We start from the raw sequence: 20,178 nt of genomic DNA on the forward strand, positions 1-20,178 counted from the left end.
TATCCACTACTGACTGAACTGTGGCATAGTACCTGGACGCAGTCCCAGTATATCCACTACAGACTGAACTGTGGCATAGTACATGGACGCTGTCCCAGTATATCCACTACAGACTGAACCTTAATGTCTTGCATTTTCTACAACTACTCTGCACACATAAGAAAACCCAACCCCTCTCGCACGCACACATGCAAGTACGCACGCATCAACACTCACGCATCAACACTCACACACACACACACACACACACACACACACACACACACACACACACACACACACATAAGCTAACACAAACGAACACGTGCGCACAACGCTCGCGCGCACGCTTACACACACACACACACACACACACACACACGCACGCACGCACGCACGCACGCACGCACACACACACACACACACAAACGAACACGTGCGCGCAACGCTCGGCCGCACGCACACACACACACACACACACACACACAGAGCTAGATAATACATCATCTGATATGTTTCCTTGTTCATATGCTTTTTTCAAGTCATAAACGTAAACAATGAATGGTTTTACTGGGATTTTGTGCAGCGTTTTGTATTATCTGCGTTGTTGTCGGATTTAAATACTCTCTCAAAAACTGGGTATCTAATCACAACCGATAAGATTTTCCCCTTTTCGATTAAAAAGTACAATGAGATTTAGTCAGAACCATAACATTATTCTTCCAAAAACACTTATTAACATCCATGTAAAAGAAACACAACTCTGTTCATCAAATTATCTCACCCTTTGCAAGAAACGTATGGCGAAGGCACATTTTGCGCCGCGGTACAGATGACGCAATTAACTCTCGGGACGAAACGATTGGTTCGTGACGTCGCGTCATCAACTGTTCATGAATGGCCCTTGTATGAATGGCATTCTTTCTGTTGGGATGACGTGTGAACCTCATCATTAGTGACTTGGAAAATCGGTCGGATTTAGGTATCCCCGAAGTCGGTCGGAATTGGATACACTTACCCTACACTCTTCCACACTGACAGGCGCGCGCGCACGTACGCACGCACATATGCAACAATAACAATGACAAAAATCAAACTTTTAAAAGCACTTGAAAGTTAATAAACAAAGCAACTATTGATTCCCTACGATTATATGATCGTGACTGGCTCTCTTTCCAAGTTGGAACGTTTTCAATCTGCTGTCTGACGTCATCAAAGTGTTGAAAAACGTACGGCGATGTCTATAAAACTCTCACTTGACCACAACATTCACAATGCAGTGCATTCAAGGATTGAAAAAAAACACTGGAGTTGATCAGACACAGTCACTGAATGTTGTTATTTTACAAATGAATCTGCTTAACATTTGGTAAGAAATGACCGTCAATAGTGCCGGGCGGTCGTGAGAATTCAAGGTTTTCAGAGACAGACAGTAAATAACGTGCTCTGAAATAAACACATGCCGAAAAATTCTTTAGTCAGCCAGTTGATCATCTGCCTGACAACGGATAGGAAGTATAAAATTGGTCGCATCATGGCAATTTGCTGTGTATGGCGGTCATAGCAGACGATTTGTCTTCAGGACGGTCGTGAGAAAAAATGAGACAGACACCTTGCCCGAGTGACTAGACAGTAAATAACGTGCTCTGAAATAAACACATGCCGAAAAATTCTTTAGTCAGCCAGTTGATTATCTGCCTGACAACGGATAGGAAGTGTAAAATTGGTTGCATCATGACAATTTGCTGTGTATGGCGGTTATAGCAGACGATTTGTCTGCAGGGCGGTCGTGAGAAAAAATGAGACAGACACCTTGCCCGAGTTACTAGACAGTAAATAACGTGCTCTGAAATAAACACATGCCGAACAATTCTTTAGTCAGCCAGTTGATTATCTGCCTGACAACGGATAGGAAGTGTAAAAATGGTTGCATCATGACAATTTGCTGTGTATGGCGGTTATATCAGACGATTTGTCTGCAGGGCGGTCGTGAGAAAAAATGAGACAGACACCTTGCCCGAGTGACAAAATGACCAAGCGCAAGTAGAATAAGCCGTAGTTAGCCTTTCAAAACCCTTTCATGTCGTGATTTGATGGAAATTGTTACTTATTAAAAGCATGTTACGTCCAAACCTTTTAACAGCCATTCCAACTGAACAGATTTGTAATTAACGTTTTTGAGACAGACACGTTTAGAAAAAAGACCGTTTACTTCACATGCGATTGTATCGACTAAACATAAACACATTCATTGTTTTTTTTAACTAAGTGTGTTCATCTATATCTGTTCTTTGGTTTCTAATGTACTTTTCACTGGATTTCTTTGTGTGTTTTTGTACTGGTGCCTTTGTCTATTGCAATGTGGCTAAAAAGGGAAATCGTGTCTGTCTCATTTCTCACGACCGACCTACCTTTTTCGCTGGTGGGGAATACAAACTTGACTTAAATTCGATCAAAGTTTATTTTTCATATGTAAATTCCGAAGACATTCGACACAGACCAGTGAAAATTCACGACTAAACAAAACGAAACATTTTATTTAATGTCAAAGTCAGGGACATACCCGACTCTGAAGACTGTGAAACCTGTCTCTAGCAAGCTTGAATTAAGTCCAATCACCACCAAATTTTGTGTACTAATTCAAAAATGGATGCCCAGTTCAGTCGTGCTATTTATAAGTTTGTCACGCGATTTGTTTTAGCAAAGGGGGGTGAAAGGGGGATAATTTGTGTTTTTTAACGTTTTTTTGTGTGTGTTTTATTTTCTACTGCTTTTTTTAAAAGTTATTTTTTAACAGAAAGTATTATAAATAATATAACCAAACAAGGTGTAAAACCTATGAATTAGCTGAAATATTGTTAACATTGTACACAGAAATAAGGAGACAGTACAAAGAAAAAAACAAGCAAATCACGCATTCACTCACAGCATCCTGACTCAAATGAAACAAAACTGTAACACTCACCAAATGATGTCTAGGTAATCCATATTGAATATAAGTCACATTTTCACAACAAAGTACCAACTGTACACCAATGAACAATTCCAAAAGGATTTGAAGGCTCCAGCCATCCATTGTTATCAGTGCTGCCACGCCCCCATAGCTCTTGCACGATTCCGAGATACATGTTCGTCTAGCAGTATCACTGCCTACCACCTGTAGTTTGCCGACTCGTACTAGCAACAACGGGACTGTTTCTTCCTCACTTTCACTGCTTGTATCGCTTTCGTGAGGCGAAAACGATACGTCCGAATCATGCTCTACGGGATCCTCTAGGTCCAACATCCGGAGAATCTCCTCCCGAGACATTTTTTTTTTTCCTCAAAAACGCACACAAATCAGGCGAATTTGCAAATGGCAGAAGGGGACGCCAAGTGTATCAAGGGAAACAACTCAATTTATTTGCAAGCTTCAAAAACCGGGAAGCAATCACGAGTCGTGTACCCTCTATGGCTGGTACTGAAAAATGCGCGTCCCGTCCATGGGCGTGTCAGCGCTGGTACTGATTTATCAGTGTCCCATCGTGAAAGTGTTAAAATGGGGGTAGATTTTCAGAACAGAAAATCTGAAAAATCACGGTCTTGAAAAGGACGGAGTCTTAGAAATGGGGGTAGATTTTCAGAACAGAAAATCTGAAAAATCACGGTCTTGAAAAGGACGGAGTCTTAGAAATGGAGGTAGATTTTCAAAGCAGAAAATCTGAAAAATCACGGTCTTAAAAAGGAGGGAGTCTTAAAACGGGGGTAGATTTTCAGAACAGAAAATCTGAAAAATCACGGTCTTGAAAAGGACGGAGTCTTAGAAATGGAGGTAACTTGAGAGATTTTAAGAACAGAAAAATCAAGGTCTTGAACAGGAGCAAGTCTTAAATGTAGGGTTCCACTGTATTGACTGGCAGGTGAGGAGCCGGTGCCGCGACCACCGTTGATGCTGGGCCTGGCCAGCAAGAGTGGCGGCAAGACGTGGGAGCGGCGCATCAAGCTGCACAAGCTGATCGAGAGTCACATCAACAACCTGAGGGAGCGCTACAACTTTACTACCATCGGCGGGATGTACGAACTGCAGGACGCCGTCTCTCAGCTGTCTCACGATTGTATCGCCCAGCGCGATGAGCTTCTGGTCAGTCTTGGTTGGAGGAGGGGGGAGGGGGGGGGGGGGGGGGGAAGCACGAGTGTGTTTTTTGGTTGGAGAGAAACAGGTGTGTGTGTGGGTGCTTTTTTTTTTCTTTTTGCTGTCCCAGTTCTCATTTATTTATTTATTTATTAAGGAGATTTCTATAGCGCATAACTAAAAGCACTATGCGCTTTACAATATCACTAGGTATAAGCACACGCAAACATACTCTGATTAAATAGAACTTAGCCTAACAAGACATACTAAGAACTCTAAACATTTGAGTTCATACAAAAATAGAGAATTAAATTAAATACTGGACAAACGATTAAAATAAGCTTAAGGCCTACACCGACTACAATGGACTATTTCAAATACAAAAATTTAGTTAACTATAAAAGGCAGTGCATAAAACTCCATAATCCTAAGAAGGTCGAACAAATAAAAAACATAAAAGACTATTTAACTATAATTACTTCGCAAAAGATAATAAACATGGTATACAAAGCTGTAATTTTTAACAACAAATCTAAAACGATTTTCATGCCATATTGCACAACACATTTTGACACACACCCAACCTCACACAAGCACACATACACACTTACACACACACACACACACACACACACACACACACACACACACACACACACGCTAAAACATACCGCTAGGTACTCTCACACACACACACACACACACACACACACACACACACACACACACACACGCAATAAATTCAACAAATATTTAAATACATAAAAAGAATTAAGTAAGAGTTTAAAACATATTTTACAAACAACAGTAGTTCATATATATAGTGTTAATAATGTGAGACTACCCATTCAGATCTGGCACAGTTCTTTTATTATTTTGTGATGATCAATGAGATGAGGATAATGATGATGCTATGGATTTCCGTGGTTTTTGGCTCACGTAAGTGTAGCCTATGCGATGATAAACTTTGTCTGTCTGTGCGTGCGTGCGTGCGTGTGTGTGTGTGTGTGATAGAAACTTTAACATTTCCGAGTCTATGGATAAAGCTCGCATAAGAAGATTACGTCTCGGTCAAAAGTGTTTGACGTGTGTGATAGAAACTATTTGAAGACGTCACATTATGACGTAAGAGGGTTAGACGTCACGCAAAGGAATTACTGAAAGTCTCGGTCATTGTTATTGTGAGCGGGCCGAGACTACTTGGCAGATCCAGGGTCTCGCTTTCTTGCACAGTTTCACCTATGCTTACTGTGTGTGTGTGTGTGTGTGTGTGTGTGTATGTGTGACGGAGTGATTGAGTTTGTGTTACTGTTTGTCGATTTCTTACGTGAGCCTTGAAGGCTTCGCCTCTTGTTGTATATGGGTGTACATACTTTTCATTTTTTACCCCCGAATAATTCCTTAGGTGAGCAAGGACATGTACATTCTTTTGTACCTGACAGACAGACAAAACAATACGAAGCAAAAGCTCTCCTCACACAATCTTCAAAGTTGCAGTGAAACCACCCTTTTAAGACAACAACAAATCTGAGGAAATCCGGTCTTAAAATGGAGAGTCTCAAAATGGAGGTAAATGAACCAAGGTTTTGAAGAGAAAATCCCCAAAAGCAAGTGAGGTCTTAAATTGGGGTGTCTTAACGTGTTGACGTCATGTGATGGTGTTGACGTCATGTGATGGTGTTGACGTCATGTGATGGTGTTGACGAGTTGACGTCATATGATGGTGTTAACGGGTTGACGTCATATGATGGTCTTAACGTGTTGACGTCCTGTGATGGTGTTAACGTGTTGACGTCATGTGATGGTGTTGACGTCATGAGATGGTGTTAACATGTTGACGTCATGTGATGGTGTTGACGTCATGTGATGGTGTTGACGTCATGTGATGGTGTTAACGTGTTCTTTATCTTTATTTGGTGTTTAACGTCGTTTTCAACCACGAAGGTTATATCGCGACGGGTTAACGTGTTGACGTCATGTGATGGTGTTAACGTATTGACGTCATGTGATGGTGTTAACGTGTTGACATGTGATGGTGTTAACCTGTTGATGTCATGTGATGGTGTTAACATGTTGACGTCATGTGATGGTGTTGACGTCATGTGATGGTGTTGACGTCATGTGGTGGTGTTGACGTCATGTGATGGTGTTTACGTCATGTGATGGTGTTAACGTGTTGACGTCATGTGATGGTCTTAACGTGTTGACGTCATGTGATGGTGTTAACGTGTTGACGTCATGTGATGGTGTTAACGTGTTGACGTCATGTGATGGTGTTAACGTGTTGATATCATGTGATGGTGTTAACGTGTTGACGTCATGTGATGGTGTTAACTGTTGACGTCATGTGATAGTGTTGACGTCATGTGATGGTGTTGATGTCATGTGATGGTGTTGACGTGTTGACGTCATGTGATGGTGTTAACGTGTTGACGTCATGTGATGGTGTTGACGTCATGTGATGGTGTTAACGTGTTGACGTCATGTGATGGTGTTGACGTCATGTGATGGTGTTAACATGTTGACGTCATGTGATGGTCTTAACGTGTTGACGTCATGTGATGGTCTTAACGTGTTGACGTCATGTGATGGTATGCAGAATAATCGGAGTGACAGGCTGGCCAAGATGATCCACAAGCTACCGTCACAGCTGCATGTCCGTGACCTTTTGGCCGTGACGCGAGGGGGCAAAGTTCACAAGCCTAAACGGCGAGGTCCCTTGCGCAAGAAGAAAAGAGGCAGTAGGCAGATGCCACCCAGGTGAGTGGGGGATGTTAAGGGGGTGGGGGGGGGGGGGAGGGGGATGGGTGGTAATGTGTGTGTGTGTGTGTGTGTGTGTGTGTGTGAGTGTGTGTGTGAATGTGAGCTTGCAAATCAAAAATGATTGCATTGTGTTTCTCATCAATTCCAAAAATGTTATGTTCACTCTAAAAATGTGCTCAGAATGAAAGAAAATAGGTGTGTCCATATTATGTCTTATGTTTGCATGCTTCGCCGAGACCAGCTAGATCCGTCGTGCTTTACCGGGATTTCAGAGTCGATCTTTTAGTTTCAGCCTGACAGGTTGACTAAATGTTTGGATATCGCTTGACACGACTTGTTTTTATTTTGCAGGCTGTCCAAAAGCATGAAGCTGGACTCAGAGCTGCGACAGGTAGTACGTGCCAACCTCAAGGACCGGTCATTGAAGAAAGGGCGTCCTCGCCGATTTTTCTGTGAGTTTGTTTTTGTTGTCATAGTTTTTGTTGACAATATCTTTCCCTGTAATATTACATAAAAACTGGCTAAATACTAGAATTTTCTGGTAAATGCAGACACTGGGGGGAGGAGGAGGAGGAAATGGTAGTTGCTGATTGCACCTGGGTAAAAACAAAAAGAGTATATACTATAATCCCCCCCAATTTGTTTTTCAATCCGACACTCCTGACCTGAATTTGTTTTGTTTTTGTCTCATCATCCAAAACAGATTTGTTTAAATTTGTTTTGCCTATCAATCTGAAATGATCCATCCACAGGGGATATCAACGGGGAGCAGAAACTGTCCAACGAAGATCGGGACAGACTGAAAGCCAACACACTCAACTTGTATATGAAGGTAAGGCAAGTGTTGCTAGCTAGGTAAAGCCAGCGTTGCTAGCTAGGTCAGGCCAGCGTTGCTAGCTAGGTAAGGCCAGCGTTGCTAGCTAGGTAAGGCAAGCGTTGCTAGCTAGGTAAAGCCAGCGTTGCTAGCTAGGTAAGGCCAGCGTTGCTAGCTAGGTAAGGCCAGCGTTGCTAGCTAGGTAAAGCCAGCGTTGCTAACTAGGTAAAGCCAGCATTGCTAGCTAGGTAAGGCCAGCGTTGCTAGCTAGGTAAGGCCAGCGTTGCTAGCAAGGTAAGGCAAACGTTGCTAGCTAGGTAAGGCCAGCGTTGCTAGCTAGGTAAGGCCAGCGTTGCTAGCTAGGTAAAGCCAGCGTTGCTAACTAGGTAAAGCCAGCATTGCTAGCTAGGTAAGGCCAGCGTTGCTAGCTAGGTAAGGCCAGCGTTGCTAGCAAGGTAAGGCAAACGTTGCTAGCTTGGTAAGGCCAGCGTTGCTAGCTAGGTTAGAAAAGATACTTTGTGAAACAATTCATTCAGTACACAGTAAGAATATAGTTGATTTATTTTTTTTCTTCTTCTAGTTCTTTGGTTAGTTCAATAAAACAAATGGTTCAACAAATATTGATAGGACGATTTATGGACTTTATGGCCTACTCCATATGTTCCCACAAACGAAACGAAACTTAAACTAAACAACTAAAGTAAACTAGTTTTCTTTCACCTTTTGTTTTTTTGTCCCTTGCACACAGTCTCTTGGAGCTGACCCCGGGGAACTACTGAAAGAAGGGCGCAAGGCTTTCCCAGACCTCTTCCACAAGCTGCAGGAAAAGCACCGCCCTGCCCCACCGCCGGAAGAAGACATCCACCAACCAGGATGCTCTGCAGACGGACGACCGTTACGCCGAAGTCGCCGCGTGCGAAAGATCAAAGACGAGGATGAACCCCAGAACACAGATCCCTTCAGTATTGACGACCAGCCGCGCGACACGATCGACTTCAGCACGTGGCAAAAATTGAAGGACTATGAGCTGCTGGAATGGCTGACAAGGTTGCAAGGGATCAGAGTGGACTTTAACCCTGAAGGACCGCTGTCAACAGACGATGAAATCCCCACGGCAGGGACAGTGGAAGTCAGCACGAACCAGGGTGGGGAGAGGGCAGTTGATTCAGGGGCAGAGAAGGCTGTCTCAGAGGCTGGAGATGCAGAGTCTGATCTGCCGGTTATCGGTCACGGAATGAGTCTGGTTGATGCCAGCATTCAGCAGGCCATGGAGGAAAGTGAGGCTGGGAGAACGGAGACTGTTCCGTCGTCTAGCAATGTTAACAGCGAGAACAGTGTGAGAAATGAAAAGAGCAGCAATCCTACAGGCAATGGTAAAGATGAAAGCAGCACGAACAATGACAGAAATGAAGATAGTAGACAGCAAGTGACTGCAGGTGCGAGCGGTGATGCTAACAGCATGGAGGTGAGTTGTGATAATGCCACGGTTATTCCAGGACCTTCTATCAGCGGTGACTCGAACTGTAATGGGAAAAACGGTGTTAACAGTGGTGAGAATGAAGAAAGCAGACAGAAAGTCACTGCAGGTTGGAGCGGTGATGCTGATAACAGCATGGAAGTGGGCAATCATAATGCCACAGTCATTCCAGCACCTCCTACCAGAGCTGACTCTCATGAGCCTGTCGTCCACAGTTCTGAGTCAGTGTCTACCGGGGTGCAAGAGAGCCACCAGCCGCACAACGCCACACTACCCTCCCAGTCACAAGTACAAGAACCTTCATCGAGCACCTCGCAGGATTCAAATCCAACACCACCAGGGACTAGTGGTAATCACAACGCCACACCACCGAGAGCTGTCACCGAGTCTCAATTTCACAGACAATCATCGAACACCTCGCAGGGTACAAACACAATACCCAGGGGGCCGAGCAGTAACCAGCGCCAGCTTCCTGAACTCCCCCCAACGGCCTCCTCCATGCAGAGTTTCAAAACTCTGCTGCTGCGACGTCTAGGGCTGATCAAGAAAGCAGGTAGGGTGGGGGGGGGGAGGGGGGGGGGGGGCTATCAAGGTGGGATTACTAACTTCACATGTGTAGCTGAATTATTGTGTGATTTTGCACGAATGAGTGAGTGCAAAAATTCCACTACAGCGGAACCCCCCTTTTAAGACTCACTCCCTTTTAAGACCCTGTTTTTTAAGATTGACTGTTCATAACCTCTGTAAATAAATGTAGACCCATTTTATGACTCCCTCCTTGTAGAGACCTGATTTTCTCACATTGTTGGAGGGGGGCTCCACTGTACTCATCTGCCATTGGCCGTCATGGTCCCAGAATACATTGCAAGTATGCATAATTATGCATGTATGTTGAGTGGTCTCCACCAGTGCCAGAGCTTCTTCTTCTGTCTTGCATAGTTTACCTCGAGAAATTCCCGCAGTGGGGCACTGCGGTTATGAAATTAAAGGCCCCTCCTGTTTTTGGAACCGCAGGAGCTTTCTAGTTTGCTGTTAGGTAGATTTTTGGTTCCTCTTTCCTGTCATGCTCTCTTTTTCTTCATGAATTCTTTTCTTTTTTCTGCCTTCTTGCTCATTCACCTGTATTTTTTCCAAAAATCTCTTCTCTTGCCGCTTGTCTCGCGATTCATGTATAGTTTAATCTGTTAGTGTTCTGATGTAAGTCCAGCAGTAGATAGGTTAAGCCTATTTTAACATACTGGAAACTGGTAATCTTCCAGTAGGTATTAATTTAGTTTTACTAAAGCCTGCTGGGACACAAGTAATGGGTTAGTGCATTTGTAAACAGGAATCGCTTGACAAGTGGCCCCCTTCATCCCCCCCTTCCTCGTCCTGATATGGCTCTGCGTAGTCGGCTGGACGTTAAGCAACAAATAAACAAACAAACAAACAAACCTCGAGAAATTGCACTATACCACGTACGAAAATTGTAACACATAGTATTTGGTTCCATTTTGGCAAGGTCTACAAGCAAGAAGCTGGTGTAATCCTATCTCATGATTACTGTACTTTGAATTTGAGTGTGATTAAAATGTGCAGCATAAGAACGGTAGTTAGTATGAAATACGAGGAGTTGGTAGTAAGACATCGGTAAGACATTCTCTTAGGAAAATTTTAGTCCCAAGAAGTTTTCCTGATCTTTCAATATTTTGTTTTTAAAGGGGACTTTTAACAGGGCTTGAAATTCTCCTCCTTTTGGGGGTTACATCCAATGAAAGATCTTTTTCCTCTTCAAAGGGGGTGGGGGGCAGATCTTGGACCCTTGATAGAGGTGCCTCTGCTTTGCTTAGCCACCTTGATAGTCCACACACCAAAATGTCCTCCTGTTTCATCATGTTCCATCCATTTCCAGCCCTGTTTAAAGTGAGGGTTCCACTGAACAATTCCACTGAGGGTTCCATTTCCTTGATGACACCATCTCTGCCATTTTATCAACCTTTAATGTTCTTTTTCTATGGCCATGCAGGCGGATTCTACAACCTTCAGTACTACCTGCAGCAGAAGGACCAGCAGCTGGCCAGCCTGATCCGCGCCGGCAACACGGTGCAGGACATCAACCGCGGCACCATCGACCTCGGCCGCATGATGAACCGCATCAGCCAGGAGACCGACTTCAACAAGCGCAAGCAGTGGACCAAGAAGGACAGCGACAAGGCCAAGGCCACGCAGGCACAGCTACAGTCGGGGGAGGACTCCAAGAATATTGATCATGAGGTGGGTGTAGTTTGAATAGAGGATGTTCAGAAATAACTGAGTGAATACTTTTGCTTTCAGTTTTAATAGATGAACTCCTGGAAGAACTCTGTCGGTTTTTTGTATGGGTTGTGAAAGAGTGAATACTCTTGCTTTTAATGAGGCAAGCTTTCTACATATATTTGCTCTTATCCAAGTTTTTCAAACACACCCCTCGGTAGTGACTTAGTGACTGGCCTATAATGTCACACGGGAAAGCTTAACTCAATAACACCAAGAGTGTTCACTGTTTCACAGCCCATACTAATTCGATAGAGTTATTTCCGAACATTGCTTATTGGGTTGAATTCTTGTTGGTTGAACTGGACTGGGTGGCCGAGTGGTAACGCACTTGCGCTCGGAAGCGAGAGGTTGCGAGTTCGACCCTGGGTCAGGGCGTTAGCAATTTTCCCCCCCCTTTCCTAACCTAGGTGGTGGGTTCAAGTGCTAGTCTTTCGGATGAGACGAAAAACCGAGGTCCCTTCGTGTACACTACATTGGGGTGTGCACGTTAAAGATCCCACGATTGACAAAAGGGTCTTTCCTGGCAAAATTGTATAGGCATAGATAAAAAATGTCCTCCAAAATACCCGTGTGACTTGGAATAATAGGCCGTGAAAAGTAGGATATGCGCCGAAATGGCTGCGATCTGCTGGCCGAATAAATCCCTGCGCCTTGAGTCCGAGTTTGGAGATACACGCGCGATATAAGACTTCATATAACATATAACATGAACTCCAGTTTTACAGACGGGATCCTTTTGGCCCCTCGTGGAGCGAAGGGCCTCATTGAAAAGGCGGGAGTCTGAAAATGAAAGTACAGTCACACAATTTGTTAACAGAAAATTTGAAAAAGCAAGGTCTTAAAAGAGTGGAAGTTTTAAAATAGGGGGTGGGGGGGGGGGGGGGTGTGAAAAAGTCAATTCTACAGTGGAACCCCCCTCTAAAGACCCCAATTTAAGACCCCCTCCCTGTTTGCTCAAACTCTTTATTCACGTCTGTAAATTTACCCCCATTTTATTAAGACTCCCTTCTTTTTAAGACCTGATTTTTTCAGAATTGTGTGGATCTTAAAAGGGGGGGGGGGGGGTTCTTCTGTGCTGCATATGAACTATGAACACAAAAAGTCTTTTGTTCTTGAGGGAAAAAAAAATGTAATCATGTTTTTACTTGTGTTGCGTGTATGTTCAGCATTACAACAGTAGCAAACACAGATACTCTAAACTAAGGAATAAACGTAATGCATCTTAAAAAAAAAGATCCCCCCAAAAAAGACAGAAGGGCATCGGCTCATTTCCAAAATCTGACAAACGTAACTTCCATCTCCTGTCTTATATTTCCTGATTCTTGAAATTTATTTTCATTCCTATCCAGGTGCTTAATGCTCTGCGTCAGACGGAGGACTACAAGCTGCTGGAGTCCAGGTTCCAAGCCCTGTTCACCTGGCCAGCCCTCATGTCCACCATCTACCCCCCCTTCCAGCGCAAAGACTACTCCCAGAAAGCCGGGCCCGGCAGCCAGCCTCGCCCCAAAGATCCCTATTCCCCGCACTTCAATACCGCCCGCAATCAGTAAGTGGAACAACCTTGCAGATTTGGAATGTCAGACGGGCGCAATGGCCTATTGGATAAGACGCCGGCCTCCCAAGCGGAAGGTAGTGGGTTCAAATCCCGGCCGCGCCTGGTGGGTTAAGGGTGGAGATTTTTCCGATCTCCCAGGTCAACTTATGCGCAGACCTGCTAGTGTCTGTCCCCCTTTGTGTGTACACGCAAGCACGAGACCAAGTACGCACGGAAAAGATCCTATAATCCATGCCAAAGTTTGATGGGTAATAGAAATGCGAAAACACCAAGCATGCGTCCCCTGAAAGCAGCGTTTAGCTGCCTAAATGGCGGGGTAAAAACAGTCGCACCTTTTCAATAAATCGAGCATGCTTACTTCCCTTGACTGTTCAGACCATGGGCAAGAAGAGTGGAGTGGACCCGGTAGCTCAGTTGGCAAAGCACTGGACACTGATCCCTCTGGTCTCGGGATCTGTAGAAATATGTAGTTTTACTCTTTTTTCTTTTCAGCCTCCCTCTATTAAAGCCAAAAGGGTTCTACAAGTATGCCATAAAGACCAGACAGAATTAAAAGAATTGATGAATTTTTGTTGTTGTTTGTTGTTGAGTATAACTATAATAACTTGATAACTATCTGTGCAAACACGCAGTTAATCCATGTACACTTTTTTCTTTTCAGTCTCCCTCTATTAAAGCCCAAAGGGTTCTACAAGTACGCCATGAAGAGCAGACAGGAGAAAGAGGCCATTCTGCTGGAAAGGAAGAAGAAGAAAGGTGGGTGATGCGTCTCTTATGATTGATCTACATGTTGTCCTTGTTGTTATCCTCTGTTTTTCATCTTGAGAGTCTTCAGAGATTATTAAGGGGGGGGGGGGGGGGGGGGGGGGGGGTAAGGGGGCTGATGCTGGTCCTGCTTTCCTTTATCTTTTTTTTTTTTTTTTCTTCTTAAATGTTTTCAGAGATTTTTTTGTGTGTGTGGGGGGGTGAAAGGGTGACTGGTGCTTCTCGCCTTTATCTGTCTTTTACTTTTTTTTATTAAAATGTGTACAATTTTCAGGGTGTTTGCCTGTCTGTTCTTCCCCCTTTTTTTCTCTGTAGATTCCTCTCTTTTGCTCAATTTGTTCTTCTGGTTTATTGTCATGTCCACTATCTATCTATCTTCTATCTATATCTATATACGGCTTGTGTGTGTCTGTCTGTCTGTCTGTGTGTTCACGATTCACGGCCAAAGTTCTCGATGGATCTGCTTCAAATTTGGTGGGCATATTCAGGTAGACCCCGGACACAATCGTGGAAAATTTTGATCACGTGCGTGCTCTCAGCGCGCAGCGCTGAACCGATTTTGGTTTTTCTGTTCATCTTCCCAGATCCATTCCCAGTAACTCTTCCTTATCTTCTCCAGTGTTTTGCGCGTTTATCTCCCTTCCTTCGTAGGGTGCGCCGGCAAAGCCGTCGTACACCCGGCAAAGGCTCTACTTCTTCCCGGCGAAGCCGTACCCGGCGAAGCGGGTATTCATCTAGTCATGTATATTTGTGTTATGTTCTATAGTTTGGGTCACTAGAATAAGCCTTAGTTTCTGTCCTAGTTGCATACTGTCGCTTGTTTTTATGTCATGTATTTTGAATAACATTTTGTTTAAACCAATGGTGATGGCGTGCTGCTTTTGTTTGAATACTGTGGGGTGTACAGGTAAGTGTGTGGCTCTGTATTTATTATGTCTGTCTGTGAGTGTGTGCTCCTTTCTTGGTTTTGTTTATTTTCATTTGGTAATTTGTTTTCTATTACAGTGGTCGCCGCTTAATAAAGCCGCTTCTGGACCGACGAAAAATGGCTTTAATAAGCGGCGGATTTATTAACCGGCGGTCCAGGAATACGTCATTTTCGAAAGAAAAAAAAATTTTCTCTTTTGATTACGTCACTCAGTCACTTTCTTTCGTCATTTACACTTGTTTGAATCTAAACAAAACTTCACGAAGGATGTTGAACTTTCGTTTTAATTATATACATGTACATGTACTTTGATCACTTCGGTACATCAATAATTTCACTGTCACCGTCACGAATCATTACTCGGCAGAGAAGAACGATTTTATGAGTGTTTGTTTGTTGGTCGTCTTCCACATCAGTTCTCTCACTGAGTCTGCGAATGCTTCAAATTCTTCCATGCGGTAACCACGACTTTCCAGACCAGATCGAAGGCGGGTCATTATTTGCCTCATCTCTGGGTTTGAAGGCGGTGGGGGTGGCATCTCTTCATCCTCCTCGCCATCTTCATCATCACCTGTCAAGTCCGATTGCCCGGCTTCCACATTCGCACATTGACTGACATTCTTTTCTGAACTCGGTTACTTCGTGATATGTGTGAGCGTGGACATAAATAGGCCTATGACTTGATCGATTACAAGAACAAGATAATGTGAGTTTTAATCACAAACTACGTGATTTCTCTGAGAAAACTGGCTTTAATAAGCGGCGGGTTGGGTTTATTAACCGGCTTTTTCTAATACATAAGATATAGTGATAAATCCGGACCGTCTGAAATCGGCTTTTATAAGCGGCTGGCTCTATTAACCGCGGTTTTATTAAGCGGCGTCCACTGTATTCACATTTACCTTTCGTCTTTTTCTTTCTTTCTCATGCTGCTTGTAATTGTGTGCACATTGTCTCCACAGTGATCCAAGAGGTCAAGAAGCTGATGGCAGACGAGGATGACCCTGACCCACAGGTGACCTTGGAGCTGGATTCCGACGACGACAACACCCAGGACAGCAACGACCCCACCATCACCAGCATATTCACCACCAGAGCCTCCTCCAAACACCAACCTGCCAGCAGTGAACCCTCAACCTCACAAGAACCGACCCCTTCAACCTCCCAGACCAGCACTTCTTCAACCGCTGCGGACAAGAAGCGAAAGGTGGGACGCCCACCAGTGAAGAGATCCCATAAGCAAGTCAGCGGCCCTTTGCGAAAATCCTCGAGGCACGTGGAGAGAAAAAAGTACGAGGTGAGGATCAACAAGCCGCCGAAGCCCAGGCAGAAGCCACTGCCTTCCGACACAGCGGAGGTGGGAGAACCCCCGAAAGAGAAGGAGAAGCGCATACGCTTGTCGAAATTCTACCGCCGAAAAATGATTGGGGCGATGGTGGAGATGCAGACAAAAGCCTCCGCAAACAGAAAGAGGCGGACGCCAATGTCGTTCAATCCTGGCGGCTATGTGTCTGAGGATGAAGACGGGGACGACATGATGAATGAGATGAGGGCGAGCGACGAGAACTGGATGGTTCACCTCCCTCAGGATATGCAGGACAGTCTGGTAGCGATGGAGCAAGGTTCTGTGGTTGTTGACCTCCCTGCCGCTGTGGTAGTTAGTCAAGACCAGGGCTCTGTCGCACAAGACAGCAAACAAGTTGAGACAGTTTCCCGTCAGAACGCAACGGCGACTGCATCTTCTGTGTCTGCAGCTTCTGTGTCTGCATCTTCTGTGTCTGGACCTCTGATGAATTCTGCCAACCCCAGTCCTTTCCTTCCCACCTGGGATACTCAGCCTGAGAACTACAGTCCTGCCTTGGTCACTTGGAGTAGCTCTCAGCCGTTTGAAATGACCAAGCTGCCATTTGTGGGAGGACCCGGAACCAGCATGTTTTCACCCAGTCGGATTCTCACCCTCCCCTCGCCGGGTGCAGCCAGCCCGAATCTCTTGCCTTCTCTTCTTCCTAGGCCTGCAACCACACTGCCATCTGAAAGAAGAGTGGTCCAGGTAAAACAGGAGATTCCTGCCTTCTCCTCGTCGTCTGTGGACAGTAACGACATTGCTTCTTACGTGCCTGCGTCCCTCTCCCTCTCTCCCATGCGTCCCTATCGGGTTGCGTCTGCTTACAGCAAAAGTGAAGCCCCCTCTCCTCTTCAAAATGTGGCAAGTTACAGCCCCACACCCCCAGCTTTTGTTCGCTGTCCTGCAGCTGTTTCTGTGGTGCCTAACGCAGATGGTTTTTTGCCGTCAGTGGGGAACGCAAATCCTGGGTCTTCGGTCGGTTTGGCTCTGCCGTCTTCTGACTCTAACACTGTCGTACTGTTGTTAGGAAACGGTAGCCACATTTGTGACGCGGAGAGCAGTGGTTCAGTTCCATTGCAGCTCCCGCTGATGACCAGTGTTGAGGGTGTAGCAGGCTATCAGCCAAACAGGGGTGCTGTTTCAACACAGAAAAGGCCTGCGTCAAGGGGAGCGGTAGAGCTGGAGCTAGACAATGACGGCGAGCCCACGGTGGCCAGTCTTTTGGCTGCCAAGAAAAGAAAGCAGTAGTCCTCTAGCTTGCCATGAGAGCTGCACAAACAGAACGTGTGCCCTCAGGATGCATGCACAGATTTTACTGTGGAACCTCCCAACATCTTTGAAAATCTTAAAAGGGAGGGAGTCCGTCCAGTTTCAAAGCTTCTGTTTGCATTGTGAAAGATGGACATCAGACTTTCAAAATAATTTCCGTTGTGGGTTTGATTTTCTTTTAAAGACATTCATCTCGAAAAGCGTTTTGCTGACTATCTTAGTTGTGCCCTGGCTTTGACACGGGAAAAGGTATCTTAGTTGTGCCCTGGCTTTGACACGGGGAAAGGTATCTTAGTTGTGCCCTGGCTTTGACACAGGGAAAGGTATCTTAGTTGTGCCCTGGCTTTGACACGGGGAAAGGTATCTTAGTTGTGCCCTGGCTTTGACACGGGAAAAGGTATCTTAGTTGTGCCCTGGCTTTGACACGGGAAAAGGTATCTTAGTTGTGCCCTGGCTTTGACACGGGAAAAGGTATCTTAGTTGTGCCCTGGCTTTGACACGGGAAAAGGTATCTTAGTTGTGCCCTGGCTTTGACACGGGAAAAGGTATCTTAGTTGTGCCCTGGCTTTGACACGGGAAAAGGTATCTTTGTTCTGCCCTGGCTTTGACACGGGAAAAGGTATCTTAGTTGTGCCCTGGCTTTGACACGGGAAAAGGTATCTTAGTTGTGCCCTGGCTTTGACACGGGAAAAGGTATCTTAGTTGTGCCCTGGCTTTGACACGGGAAAAGGTATCTTAGTTGTGCCCTGGCTTTGACACGGGAAAAGGTATCTTAGTTGTGCCCTGGCTTTGACACGGGAAAAGGTATCTTAGTTGTGCCCTGGCTTTGACACGGGAAAAGGTATCTTAGTTGTGCCCTGGCTTTGACACGGGAAAAGGTATCTTAGTTGTGCCCTGGCTTTGACACGGGAAAAGGTATCTTAGTTGTGCCCTGGCTTTGACACGGGAAAAGGTATCTTAGTTGTGCCCTGGCTTTGACACGGGAAAAGGTATCTTAGTTGTGCCCTGGCTTTGACACGGGAAAAGGTATCTTAGTAGTTAGTTGTGCCCTGGCTTTGACACGGGAAAAGGTATCTTAGTTGTGCCCTGGCTTTGACACGGGAAAAGGTATCTTAGTTGTGCCCTGGCTTTGACACGGGAAAAGGTATCTTAGTTGTGCCCTGGCTTTGACACGGGAAAAGGTATCTTAGTTGTGCCCTGGCTTTGACACAGGGAAAGGTATCTTAGTTGTGCCCTGGCTATGACACGGGTAATGACATTCCTTTCATTTGGACACATACCAACACTCAACAGTCTGACTGCTCGCTGTAGTGACTTCAACTTTTTTCATGAGTTTATTCATTTCTTAACAAGCCACTAGTGGGTTTAATGAAATTAATCAGCCCTGAAAGTGGCGAGTATTTTAGAATAGAAACATGTTACTGGCGAGAAGAAATGTTCATCTACTCCCCAAATGCGAGTAAAGTTGCTGAAACAAATGGTTGGTTTGGCTAGTAAAGTTTGCTCTCTGGCTGGTACATTTTCAGAATCACAATTTTTTCGACTTTCAGGGCTGGTATTTTATTAAAAAAAAAAGTTGTCAGTGCACAGACTGTTGAGTTTAGGTATGTGAGCCAGTGGAGGGATGGTCTTGTCCCATGTGAAAACCTTGACAGATCTGAGCCAGTGGAGGGATGGGCCCGGTAGCTCAGTTGGTAGAGCACTGGACTTGTGATCGAAAGGTCGCAGGTTCGAATTCGGGCCGGGACGGACACGGGTCAACTTTATGTGCAGACCCAGAGACGGAAGCCATGTCCTACCCCCGTGTCATCACAATGGCATGTAAAAGACCTTTGTCATTCTGCCATAAGTGCAGGTGGCTGAATACACCTAAACACGCAGACACCTGGGTAGCGCGACTCCGTTGCTGCTAGCTTTCCACTGGGAGGAAGCGACCCGAATTTCCCAGCGATGGGACAATAAAGTAATGAAAATGAAATGAAAATGAAAATGAAATGAAAAATGAAAAACCTGGACAGATCTGAGACAGTGAGCGGAACTGTTTTCACTAGGAGTGTGCTTTTAATGGTAGCGGTGCACAGCAGAGAGGAGTGGTATGAGAATGTGCTCTTCTTCTTCTTGTTAGTTGATGATTTTTTGTTTGGGTTCGTTTTGCTGTATATTACAGTCAGTTCGTGAAATCAGGAAATGTTCGAATTTCTTAAATCATTCTGTAAATTCATGTATGTGTGTTGCCTGTGACATCCTGAAAATACTCGAAGTGCCTAATGGAGAGATAAACATCAACTTTCAAAACAATACTTAGCCAATATTACACACCTGTATATGACATCAATTGCTGATGAATGACCAGACAGTTTGAAGGAAACAATGTACATGTGATTCTTACCTGAAAACCTAACTTTTTCTGGAATTTAACTATACTGCCTATTAGAGGCTTCACAAGTCATTATACACTCTCATATTGGAGAGTATATTTTCAGAAGACAGCTTCACAAACGGTTTGTGTAATATGTCTTTCTCAGAATTAATCGAATATCTTATCCAGTAATCAGTGCTAGGCAGTCATGTCAAAAGTTGAAATCAAACATTCACATTTTCACATCTTGTGGCATATTTCACAGACAGGACATATTTTGCTTTTTAGTCAGGTTGGACGTTTTGTTTGTTGGTTGCAATGTTTGATCATGGTGCCTGGATTTTACTTGAAATTAAAAAGCCGTTTCTTTTACTATTGTGGTACTTTTTAGAATTTTTTAGCAAAAACACTCACACGCCTTCACACACACACACACACACAGACACACACTTACTTGATAACTTACAGAGATGCACAAGAGTAAAGTTTTTTTATAATTTTTATAAATCAAGTGAATA

At 44.6% G+C, this 20,178-nt stretch overlaps 1 protein-coding gene and 1 long non-coding RNA gene across 2 annotated transcripts in view; one reads left to right on the plus strand and one right to left on the minus strand.

The window, feature by feature from the left end:
• The window catches only part of LOC138949235 (uncharacterized), a 42,251-nt gene extending 24,617 nt beyond the window's left edge, over positions 1-17,634 (plus strand). The window contains exons 17-25 of the mRNA XM_070321008.1: positions 3,879-4,099; positions 6,690-6,850; positions 7,205-7,305; positions 7,606-7,685; positions 8,416-9,697; positions 11,150-11,397; positions 12,789-12,985; positions 13,656-13,750; positions 15,650-17,634. Of these exons, the coding sequence (XP_070177109.1) occupies positions 3,879-4,099; positions 6,690-6,850; positions 7,205-7,305; positions 7,606-7,685; positions 8,416-9,697; positions 11,150-11,397; positions 12,789-12,985; positions 13,656-13,750; positions 15,650-17,280 (4,016 nt within the window). The 3' untranslated portion in view covers positions 17,281-17,634. The remainder of the gene's footprint in view (positions 1-3,878; positions 4,100-6,689; positions 6,851-7,204; positions 7,306-7,605; positions 7,686-8,415; positions 9,698-11,149; positions 11,398-12,788; positions 12,986-13,655; positions 13,751-15,649) is intronic.
• Positions 17,635-18,867: 1,233 nt separating this feature from the next.
• On the minus strand, positions 18,868-19,447 carry LOC138949230 (uncharacterized). The gene is made up of 2 exons (XR_011450203.1): positions 19,312-19,447; positions 18,868-18,948 (listed from the first exon to the last, which is right to left on the minus strand). It is a non-coding gene; the product is annotated as an uncharacterized lncRNA (long non-coding RNA).
• Positions 19,448-20,178: the final 731 nt, after the last annotated feature.

The sequence above is a fragment of the Littorina saxatilis genome, linkage group LG15, assembly GCF_037325665.1.
Source record: "Littorina saxatilis isolate snail1 linkage group LG15, US_GU_Lsax_2.0, whole genome shotgun sequence".
Taxonomy (NCBI): domain Eukaryota; kingdom Metazoa; phylum Mollusca; class Gastropoda; order Littorinimorpha; family Littorinidae; genus Littorina; species Littorina saxatilis.